Source organism: Natator depressus, chromosome 5 (assembly GCF_965152275.1).
Source record: "Natator depressus isolate rNatDep1 chromosome 5, rNatDep2.hap1, whole genome shotgun sequence".
Taxonomy (NCBI): domain Eukaryota; kingdom Metazoa; phylum Chordata; order Testudines; family Cheloniidae; genus Natator; species Natator depressus.
The window spans coordinates 67731075-67743506 of record NC_134238.1 but is presented as its reverse complement, the minus strand read 5'-3'; the positions used below and the strand labels follow the sequence as shown (position 1 = coordinate 67743506).

The following is a 12432-nucleotide window of genomic DNA, read 5'->3' as shown; positions in this document are numbered from 1 at the left end:
GTAATTGCGTGACCAGAGAGATTGAAGTGTTCTCCAACTGGTTTATGAATGTTATAATTCTCGACATCTGATTTGTGTCCATTTATTCTTTTACGTAGAGACTGTCCAGTTTGACCAATGTACATGGCAGAGGGGCATTGCTGGCACATGATGGCATATATCACATTGGTGGATGTGCAGGTGAACGAGCCTCTGATAGTGTGGCTGATGTTACTAGGCCCTGTGATGGTGTCCCCTGAATAGATATGTGGGCACAGTTGGCACCGGGCTTTGTTGCAAGGATAGGTTCCTGGGTTAGTGGTTCTGTTGCGTGGTATGTGGTTGCTGGGGTTTTAGTTGGGGGCTGAAGGTGACGGCTAGTGGCATTCTGTTATTTTCCTTGTTAGGCCTGTCCTGTAGTAGGAGACTTCTGGGAACTCTTCTGGCTCTATCAATCTATTTCTTCACTTCCGCAGGTGGGTACTAGCCGTCACCTTCACCCCCAACTAAAACCTCTCCAACGCATTATTAAGGATCTACAACCTATCCTGAAGGATGACCCAACACTCTCACAAATCTTGGGAGACAGGCCAGTCCTTGCCTACAGACAGCCCCCCAACCTGAAGCAAATACTCACTTTAGATAAGCTATTACCAGCAGGAGAGTGGGGTGGGAGGAAGTATTTTTTCATGCTTTGAGTGTATATAAAAAGATCTTCTACACTTTCCACAGTATGCATCCGATGAAGTGAACTGTAGCTCACGAAAGCTCATGCTCAAATAAATTGGTTAGCCTCTAAGGTGCCACAAGTAGCCCAACAAAAGACAACTTACAACGATTTATTAAATTATTCTCAAAAAATCACATTATAGGTTTACAGATATTTGCAGTTCTTCATTACTGACTAATGGGAACTCCCTAAAACAGTGATACACTTTGCTACATCTCTGCTCCAGAATGATTTTATGGGCAGTAATTGAATAGGACAAGCAATTGCATTTACAGTCCCCTACCTGCTGTTAAGTGGAAAGACAGTCCACCCTCTCCCCTGAATACATTCTCTGAATATGAGGCAAAGGTAGTTTTCACCATCCCCTGAAAAGTTCACAGATGGAGAAAGACCCAGCCAATCAATAGAGTTGGCTGGTCCCTCTAGATGGTACTATGACTCCCTCTCAGTTGGCTGCCTGCAACTATACGATGTTCTTTGCTAAGCAGTCAGGCCTCTGACCCCAAAGATGAGCAATTCAACAGCATGAGTGGCTGCATGGTTCAGTATAAGTACGGGACTTACCATAGAAGTGACTGATCTGTCATCTTCTTCATAATTTACTACTGGAGGTGGCTCTTTCCCATCATTCTCCTGAACTTTTTGTTCTAGAAGTTCTTTCTGGGCTGACAATTTTGCCTCAGTGCATCTTAATTGCTGAACTGTTTGCTTGAGTTCCTCCAGTGCTTGCTTCTGGCTCAACAAGAGCACAATGCTGAAGAGAAAAAGGAGAAGCACAAATTAAAGACTGATTATTTTAAAATGAGTTTTTCTTATCAAAACAATATTGGGGAAAACATTTTTGTAATTGGTAATTTGGTTTCCCTTTTCTACCTTTCCCACCCACTTATCTCAACTGGAGGATACCCAAGTTACCGCTTCTTTGAAAAACAGGAAGAGATCTCACTTATGTTAACTGTTCTAAGTCCTTCAATGCACGAACAAGTCAAATATCAGAAAGCTTTCAAAACCAGGAGGAGAATAAAAACAAAGTGCAGCAAGCTTATATGTTGTCGCCTCCCCTTCTTTCTCAAAGGAACTACACAGTTAGTAAAAACAGTTTTCTTTAAACTTTTCCATTAGTAAAATGGAATTGAGGAAATGCCTGTTCTTTTTTCATCCTTTAAAATTCACCAAATCAAGTACAGTATTTCTAGTCTTGAGCAGCATACAGAGGAAAAAAAGGCATACTCAATTAGGGAAATCCTAGAATGTGCATTCTAAATTTAGGCAAGTACCAAAGATTTTATTATCCCTTTTTCTGAAACGCCTTCATTTTGTGTGAGCTGGGCTCGGGTGACACACAGACGAATGCACATGGGAGATGGAAAATCCTGAGGGAGGGTTGTTTTGGTTTTGTATTTAAGATTTTAAGATCCTTGGATAGAGATTTTAATCTATGTTTCTACAGTATTTAGTATGTAATTAATAAATAATAAAAAAAACACATATTATAAGAAAAGAGGTGAAAACACTGAATTTAAAGCCGTGTAGATAAAATAACACTATTTTAACTCTTCAGACATTCTGTTAAGAGCCTGTGATTAAAATAAAAAATAGTAAGAAGGATTCACCCAGGTTCACTAGAAGTGCAAGAATCTCATTAGCTAATTGTGTGGAATTTAGCTAACTGGAAATTATCTAATTAGCATAGTGAAAAATAACGGAAAAGGCAAACTTCTAAAGCTTTTGGTATTTTTTCAATAGTATTTAATGCATTAAGAAGATGACTGCCTTCAGCCCTCTCAGAGCTCATACTAACTTATGTGTTCATTGTTTTATTCATTAAGATAATATTATTTAAGCTATTATGCACCAGTTCACTGTTATTGGAAAGTAATAGTATCCACCTGTCATGGGGTCAACTAAATCTTGACTGAGGGTGGAAACAATGGGGTGGGGGGTAAGAGGAACTAAGTGCAACCCCAATTCTATTTATCAGTTCTTATAACTTCAGTTTCAAGATAGAGGCTAGAAGCTCGATAATCAGAGCTGGAAAAAGGTTGATCATAGAATCATAGAAGATTAGGGTTGGAAGAAACCTCAGGAGGTCATCTAGTCCAATCCCCTCCTCAAAGCAGGACCAACACCAACTAAATCATCCCAGTCAGGGCTTTGTCAATCAAGGCCTTAAAAACCGCTAGGGATGGAGATTCCATCACCTCCCTAAGTTAACCCATTCCAGTGCTTCACCACCCTCCTAGTGAAATACTGTTTCCTAATATCCAACCTAGACCTTCCCCACTGCAACTTGAGACCATTGCTCCTTGTTCTGTCATCTGCCACCACTGAGAACAGTCAAGCTCCATCCTCCTTGGAACCCCCCTTCAGGTAGTTGAAGGCTGCTATCAAATCCAACCTCACTCTTCTCTTCTGCAGACTAAACAAGCCCAATTCCCTCAGCCTCTCCTCATAAGTCATATGCTCCAGTCCCCTGATCATTTTCGTTGCCCTCCGCTGGACTCTCTCCAATTTGTCCACATCCTTTCTGTAGTGGGGGGCACAAACCTGGATGCAATACTCCAGATGTGGCCTCACCAGTGCCAAATAGAGGGGAATAATCACTTCGATCTGCTGGCAATGTTCCTACTAATGCAGCCTAATATGCTGTTACCCTTCTTGGCAACAAGGGCACACTGCTGACTCATATCCAGCTTCTCATCCACTGCCATCCTGTAACCACTGTAATGTAAGCTGATGACTCCATTCAGCAACACACACAAAAACTGTGATTTTTTTTATAACGCATAGAGGATCAACAGCCAGAGCATATAACTGGGTCACCCACGTCACAGACGTAATGGCCACCAAAAAGGCTATCTTTACAGACAGATGTAACAAGGAAGTGGTGGCCATCACCTTCAAACATGGACCCATGAGTGTAGATTGTGACACTCTATACTTTGTGGGAGCATTCTGTAACCTCCATATTCCCCATTTATATATAATTGAGATATTGCATATAAAAACAGGCCACGTGAGGTATCAGGGGGAAAGATTATGATCTACTGAAAGTCACTGTTTTATCAAAATATGTATATCATGAATGCATATGAAGTTATGAGAATTGTGTTGTATGGCGTCACTAAAATATGCTGTGGGTTTGGGAAGCTCCCAGATACTAGCTCCCCAGAGACAATGCCAAGGAAAATAACCAATGCCCGGGCAGGTGTCAAACAACCCATCAACAGCCACTGTTCAGCAAGGAAACTACAATTCAATGACTCACCTGCATAAGGCCACACCAGGGAAATTACTCAACCTTGCCTGGGGACATGCCTGGACTTGTGTTCTCCAAGCACGTGGGGCTGAGGGTATAAAACAGAACTCAGAGGTTCCATGCTTAGCCTTTTCTCCTGTCCCCACCTGTGCTGCAAGCAACAGACACACTCAGAAAAAGACTGAAGACTCCAACAGGAGACTGGCCCAAGGGTGAAACCTGTGTACTATGAACTGCAATATCCAGTGGGGTGAGAAAAACTGCTTAATCTAGATGTTGCCCAGTCTAATAGGGTTGAGACTTTAGACTGCGTGCTTATATTTTATTTTATTTTGCTAATCACTTATAAATACTTAAAATCTATCTTTTGTAGTCAACAGATTTGTTTAACTGTTTATCTTTACCAGTGAGTCTGCCTGAAGTGTGTGGTAAATCTGTTCAGGTTTGCAAAGGCTGGTGTATATCCACTTTCCATTGATGAAGTGATGAACCAATTAATAAATATGCACTGCTCATCCTGAACAGAGCAAGACGGTATATTCCTGAGGTACAAGGCTGGGAGCTGGAGGGATTTGGCTGGTGCCTTTCTCTGTGTGATTCATGAGTGGCTCTGAAAGCATTCATGCAAACCAGCTGGGTGTGGGGCTCCACATATAGTTGTGCTGAGTGATCACAGCACCTGGAGCAGTTTGCTGCTTGTCACGAGCAAAGTATTGTGAGAGACAGCCCAGGCTGGAGAGTTAAGGGGGCAGAGCAGTCCCAGGCTGCGCCCTGGGGATCCTGTCCCATCGACAGTACCAAATTCAAGTCCCATGGGGGAATGGGATCTCCTATATAAGGGTACAGCCTGTCCACACCTGAAATAATTTAATGGTTTTAGGATTAAAAAACATGTATCTACCACAGATTGGTGGGTGGAATATGGAGATAGCTGCCAGGTAAACGCTGACAGAATTTACAGAGAGGTCTTGATGTTTCCAGTGAAGCAAATAATCCAGGATATGCTGGATAGAAGACAGGACCAGAAAAATAAACTTCTACTGAGACCAGTTGGACGAACTCTTCCACTTCATCAGGTAAGCATATTTAGTGGACAACTTCCTGCTGTTTATAAGAATGTTTTGCACATCCACAGAACACTCAGCCTCTTGAGATGTTAACCATTGAGCGTCCACACCTTATGACGAAGGGTGCATGGGTTGGGATGCATCTTCCAACTGTGGTTCTGTGATAGGTCAGGTTCCTGAGGTTGTGATATTCAACTTGATAGAAATTTAACAGACTGAAGAACCAATACTGACAACGCTAGGCTGGCTTTATGAGGATCATGAGAGTTCAGTCCTGCTTGAGCTTGCATAACACTTTGTGGGGCACAGGAATAGAAGAATAGACATATAGCACCTTTGCTTTCCATGAGAGAAGGAAAGAATTCGTTAAGGAGCCCAGACCGTGCCACGCCCTACAACAAAACAAGTTGCATTTTCTGTTCAATCAAATAATGAACAGGTATATCTCTGGGACCCTCTAAGACTGAAGGATGAATCTCTCAACCTCTGGTTTGAAAGACCATTTGTGGTCTTTCCTGAATGTTCAGCTTAGAAAATCTGCCAAGCTATTCTGAACACCAGGAAGTTGGGAGACTATGAGATATACTGCACTGCTGATACAAAAGTCCTACAGATGTATCACTTCTTGACAGAGATGATCAGATCTGGCATCTCCCTGTCTGTTCACGCAGAACATCGCCGCAATATCGTCTGTGAGGATTTGTAAGGTAGCCTCCTTGATATGAAGGATGAACACCTGACACTCCAAGCAAATTGCCTGCAAACTCTTGTACATTTATGTGTAGGGTGAGATCTTCATCCATCCACAGACCTTGGGTATGCAGGCTCCCTAAGTGAGCCTCTCAACCAAGATATGAAGCATCCATAACTATAGTTGTGGACAAAGGAGAGGAAAGGGGAACTCCCATACACATGATGGTAGGATCCTTCCACCAATCTAGTGAGGTTACGACTTCTGTAGGTATGCGAATCAGCATGTCCAACAGATGATGAGATGAGGAATAAACTGACTTCGTCCAGCCCTGCAACATTCTGAGGTGAAGTCTGGCATGCTGGTTCATGTACATGCAGGAAGCCATCTGCCCCAAAAGTCTTAAACAGCTTCTTACTATTGTGGGCAGAGGGGCTTTTAAGCGACACACAAATATATAGTATTATCTAGAACCTGGCTTGTGGCAAGAATATTCTGGCCAATGTAGAGTCGAGGATCACCACTATAAATGCTGTTCTCTGAACTGGAGGGAAAAAAACAACAAACACCCGAGTATTGTGGAACACAGATCTTCGGAACTTTCTGTGACTCTGATGGATAGTCATGTGAAAATTTGTATTACTCAAGTCAAGGAAAGTGTACCAGTGGGGGCTAGAGAGAGAATAATGGCAGCCAGGGTGACCACAAAATATTTTTTTTAACTATGTATTTATTTAAATCTCACAAGTCCAAAATGGGCCTGAGACCTCCTTTTCCCTTTGGAATCAGAAAATGGAGAGAATAGAACCCTTCCCTCAAGGGAGAGGAGGCTACCTCCTCTATGGCTCCCACTGGTAAAAGAGACTGTACATCTTGAAGAGAAAATGGTCCCTGAAGAAGGACAAGGGAGGGAAGTGGGAAGGAAGAACAGAAATAAACTGCAGGATGTATTCCAGTTCTATGGGGCTTAGAACCCATTGAGCAGTGGCAATGAGGGCTCAAGTTTGTAGGAAGTGGGATAACCTATTGAAAAAAATAGGGATGGGAGAAACTATAACATGGTGAGCAAGTACCCGTGTCTTCAACAAAGCTGTCAAATAGTCTGCCCAGAGGCCACACCCTGACTTGAGAAATCTGCTTTAGGACGAGCAGCTGATGGTCTTCTCCTGAGTGTCTTGCCCCAGTTTTCTGAACTGATAGGGATACTTATGCAGAGACTGAGGTCAGAATTACTCTCTTTTAGGAAGAGGTGTGTAAATACCCACAGCTTTCAGTATGGCCCAGGAACCCTTGAAACTATGTAACACCACCACATCAGTCTTTTGAGAGAAGGGGGTATGACATTCAAAGGGAAGGTCCTGGCTTGTTTGGTGAACTTCTGATGAGAGACGAGATGACTGCAGCCAGGAACATCTGTGCCTAGGACAGACACCATGACTCTATAGCTGCCATCCAAGGTTGCCTGCAGTGAATTTCGAGCCACTAGATTCCTCTACCATGACCTGAAAGTCACACCTAGTCTCCTCTGGCAACTTGTCCGAGAACTTCAGCATGCTGTTCCAGTGTGAGAAATCGTATCTAGCCAATAAGGATCGGTGAATGGAGATATGATATTGAAGACCAGATATTGAATAAGCCTTTCTACCAAGAAGGACTAGCTTCTTTTCTTTTTGGCCCTTTGGGGCAGTAGAAACTCAACTCTGATACCACTAAGGAACCTGGGGGAGGTGCCTGTAAAAATGCTCATATCATTGAGAAGGGACATGACACTGCAGTTAAAAACCCATGGCTGGGCTGTGCTATCTGACTCAGGTTCACAGAGCTCAGGCTAAGGGGCTGTTTAATTGTGGTGTAGACATTTAGGTTCGGGCTGGAGCCTAGGCTCTAGGAAACTTCAAGGTGGGAGGGTCCTAAAGCTCAGGCTGCAGCCTGAGCCTGGAAGTCAATAGTACAACTAAACAGCCTTGCAAGCCCGAGCGGCACAGGCCAGTCATCCATGTCTAATTACAGTACAGACATACACTTGGTTCTCGTGTGCGTTTGGGGCAGAGAAGCCAGTGTCTGCCAGAAGGACTTTGTAAGATACAGAATGGCCTCATTAATGGGTGGAATTCTGAAAGGCCCCACAGAACTGAGTATGTCAACCAGTCTGTGGGAGCATTCCTGAACTACCTCATCTTGAATATCAAAAGATCTAGCGTCTCTCTTACATTTCATGATATCCTGTGAAGCTGTCAAAGAAAGAAGAGGAATCCCCAGATACCATAATCTTATCCAGTGACAAGGAGGATTAATTCAAAAGGTTTAAGTTTGAACTTCCTGTAATGGCGAGGCTACCGGTACCAGAGTTTATAGATGAGCCTGTGTTTCTTACTCACTACCAATATCAGTATCAGAGACAGAAGCCTGAATAGCTTCAGGGGATCTAGCTTACTATCTGCTAGGTGACTACAGGACAAGGAACTGGGGAGGACCATGAAGTAGCAGGTATGCCCCAGAGCTAGCAGTGTGGCACAGGACACCAGCCATAACCGCTCCCTATGTCTCAGTCTCTGGAACAACTTCCAAAAATCAGACAGGTGCTTGGATGGGAATTCTCCTGATGACAGCAATGGCCCTTCCATCCCAGGAAAATGGTGCACAAAAGCTAACCTTAGACTTAAAGAGAATCTGGAGGATCTGGTGCCACGCCTCTTGGTGCCTGAGACTGAGAACATCTGCTGGATGATGCCAGTACCAGGGACAACATATTAGGTTTACTCCTGGATTGGACAGTATGAGAAAGAGTTAGGCGTTTCAAGAACTTGACCATCAATGGTACTGTGATCTGCTGCCCCTGCCTTGAAGTAACTTGGGACTCTTCTGCTGGTAATGAGCATGCCAGAGCCTGGAGAAGGACCTGTAACAGTAGATTTACCTCCTACCTAAATGGAAAATCCAGCATCTTGAGACAGACCAAGTCTCTTTCTGTTGCATAAGCCTCAGGATTTGTTAGCACCGCAAGACCTTCTTGATCTATTTTGTTCCTGCACTGAGGGCAGTAAAAGTCAGCCTCAACAGCCCGGAAGCCACTGCCAGATTGAATAATTCTGACAAGGGTGAGGCAGAGGCTGGTACTGGGCACAGTCACCTATCCACATTATCCACTGTTCTGCTGGTAGATAACGCCAGGGATCTTAATCTCCTCTCAGGACTGCATCTATCCATCTTAGAGGAACAGTGCTCACCAGATCTCTTGTGCTTTCTCCTCAGTACCAGAGAAAAATATAGGTGCTTTCCTTCCAACAGTCTTCTCTGGGGTGGAAACAGCAATGTCTGGAGAGAGACTCCTTGTTGAAATGGAAGCACTCAGCATCGCACTAAGCACAAAGGCTCTGATGCAAGACAGCCTCCATAAGAATGTGGAATCTCACGTCCCTGTTCTTTATACAACACTTTAAATCTCTATAGATCTGGCCACGGTCTTGAATGTGGACCTCACCCAGACATTTGGAGCAAGGGTCACTCACCAGAAGAGATTCTTGCAACTGGCACAAGACTTAAAGCCTGAGGTAAAAGGCATCCCCCACTACTGAGCATAAACATTTGCACTAAGAGTGTCTCTGTTGGAAAACCAAGAAAAAAAAATGAAGAAAACCTAGACTAAGTACAAAAATGAGTGCCACTAAACAACAAGAATGCCTTCCCCTGCCCCCCAAACACATATACTACTAAACCATATACAAATAGACTGAAAACCAATGATAGTGTGGGGAAACTTGGATAAACAAGTTGACATGCTCCAACTACAGATCACAGCTAATAAGAAGGAATGGGGGGAGAGAGGCAGGGTCATGACAGCTCCACCCTTTATATCATCAATCCACAGGATGAGTGTGCTGAAAGCAAATGCGCCACCCTGACGAATACCACTACGGGAAAAAATCCCCAGCTCTGGGGCACTGGGAACGCACAAACTTGAAGTGGAACAGACATGTGCAAATCACTCAAAGAAGAACTGCATATTACAATACAAACAACTTTTTTCTTTAAAATTTTCACCTTCCAATATCTTTGCCACACTTACTCTGATTTTTTTTCACAGGTCTTAGAAGATTCTTCTATTTTCTTTTCTAGTTCCAACAAAAGCTCCTCTTTGTTCAAAAGCGTCTGCTGTGTCTGAATCAATTCTTCTACTACTGTTTTCAACCTAGAATACAAATCAGTTGTACAAATCAAAAATATGCATTTACTACATACATACAATACAAACTGTTTGTGCACATGTGTATGTGTTGCTTTGTATATCTAAAAAAAAGCTGAAAATAGAAGCAGTAATCCTTAAAATAGTTTCTAGTTTGACTTTCCCTTTCTTGGTAATATGTTTATTAAATTGCTTATTTTGTGAATGTACCTTATTATATGGGTACACTCTAGATGTGGGTGCGCACTGTTGGGAGCGAAGGCACATTTTAGGCCTGATAAAAGTCTGCTGTGATTTTTAAGAGTCTGTTTGGATAATTTTTAACAGCTTAAAACTTAAGTAGAACCACCCATGTGTAAGAAAATGAGGAGTAATCACATTTGTGAGGAAAACAAAAAGATAAAGCATCCATAAAGCTAGAAAAAATTGGTTTGAGTTAGCACAAAACTTGTACCAACAAGGGTGGAGAACTGATATGAAACAGAAACTAATGCATATTCATAAGAAAAAACAACAAAAGTTATAAATAGTTATTCTAAACAAAGGGAAGCTGAAGATGTGTATTTGTCTGGTATTGGAGACGTCTGTGTGGTGACTGTCCGAATGAGCCTCCCACTTGTGTGTAATTGATCACTACTTACTCAGCAGATAAAGGCTTCATTCTTTGATGTAGTAGCACTTAAAATGCTTCTTACGCATTTTAATTTTTTTAAAAACTTGAAGCACTTGCTAGGCCAAGAACATACACAGTAATATAATAAAAGAATCAATTCCTTCCCAGCATTCATCCAGTTATTAATTCATTAATATAGATATTCCAGACAACAGTGACATAACACAGTTAACAAAAAGGATTGGATTTACTGTTCTGGAGCTTTTCTCCTAATGGTCTACTACTGCCCACACTTTTTCAATTGGAAGAAGAGTCAAATGAGTCAAATCAAGCAGGCTTTAGCTATCAGGGAATTGTATTCCATACACACTAAAATAAGATTAATCTGCATTTGATCCTGTGATATATATTAATGATTCATCTCCTATGTAAACTCATTGTCTATTTTTCAATCCCAGATTTAAGCTTGCAACACTTCAATTAACATACACATAATTACCTGTACAAATTCCTCATTATATATTAATCTCAAATTTAATATTAATTACAAATCCTTTCACTTTAAAACCTTGATTAAGAATGTTTATTTGCTGACCCTACATGTGACTGTAAATATTTCTTTCACAACTTTCAAAAATTCATTGACCTAACTCATTTTATACAGATTAGGCACTGTATTTAACTATCGACTATTAACATATAGAAATTTAAATCCAAATTAATATCATCATTCGTCTCTAAAGCATATAATTACTTTCAGACAGCATTAACATTTTAATGTGCCCTACAATTTAAAAAAAAAAGCGTATACAGTGTAGTGGTAGCTATGTCAGTCCCAGGATATTAGAAAGACAAGATGGGTGAGATGATATCTTCTACTAGACCGTCTGTTGGTAAGAGAGAAAAACTTTTGAGCCATAGAGCTCTTCTTCAGGACTTGAAGTTCCGTGTGGCTTCATAGCTTGTCTCTCTCACCAACAGAAGTTGGTCCAATAAACCATATTACTTCACCCACCTTGTCTCTCTAATTTAAAAAATTCTGACTTAAAATTAGAGCACCAAGTTGGAATAGGAAATTGATGTAGCTCTTCCCAATACTTCTGAACTCTGTGAGAAAGTTTGGACTTATCTTTGAGCAAGAGAAGATAAGTTAGTTGTTTTAATCTTCCTTTTTGTTCTAAATAACCATCTGAAGTTTGGACACCATTTAGGACTGGCTAGAGCTGGTATCTCAGACTATCACCCTGGTTACAATTTTTGTCACAGGATATTTCACCATGGACCCACATCTGTCTTCTGGACAAAAGTAGTTCAGAAAAAGACTATTACTAACTCATCAGTCAATTTAATCATAACTAGCTTTCATAATAATACATTTCCAAATTATTCATCTTTACATTGAACCTGGACATATCAAACAATTATGAAACCTTCCATATGCTGGGCTTACAAATTATCTTAATGATCTATCTGGAAGAGCTACTTGGGAATTTTTCTTGATCACTGATTTAGCAGTCTCAAATATTAATAAATATGAATACATATTTGTACAAAATAGCTATTGGAAGATTTGTTTCACTCATATGGGTACTGATTCATATTCCCACTCACCCTTTTACTAGCTTAACAGCCATTCTCTACCAGTCATATATTATTTGCTCTTTTAATTCATCCCACTATCTTCTAAATATAACATTTCATCACAGTTTTCTATTTTGTTTGCATATGTTAATGCAGTAGCTTCCATTAAACCATCAACACTTATCAGCAAATACCAAAGTTTCTCTTTGTACTTAGAGGAGAACCACTGGTAAATGCTGACAGAGACCACTATGTGTATACTATGATTCTTTATTGGATTATTTACTTAGCTTTACGCTATTTTTAAACATAAAACTGATCCAATTTTC

At 41.2% G+C, this 12432-nt stretch overlaps 1 protein-coding gene across 5 annotated transcripts in view; it reads right to left on the bottom strand.

Annotated features, from left to right (window-relative positions):
- FER (FER tyrosine kinase) overlaps positions 1–12432 on the bottom strand; it is a 412213-nt gene that overhangs the window by 300700 nt on the left and 99081 nt on the right. For 4 of the 5 annotated variants that reach the window (XM_074952926.1, XM_074952925.1, XM_074952927.1 and 1 more), the window contains 2 exons: positions 9793–9915; positions 1274–1463 (listed from right to left, as the gene is read on the bottom strand). In XM_074952926.1, coding sequence (XP_074809027.1) covers positions 1274–1463; positions 9793–9915 — 313 coding nt within the window. Of the gene's footprint in view, positions 1–1273; positions 1464–9792; positions 9916–11724; positions 11819–12432 lie in introns of those variants that run through there. The other variant, XM_074952929.1, reaches the window with a different exon arrangement.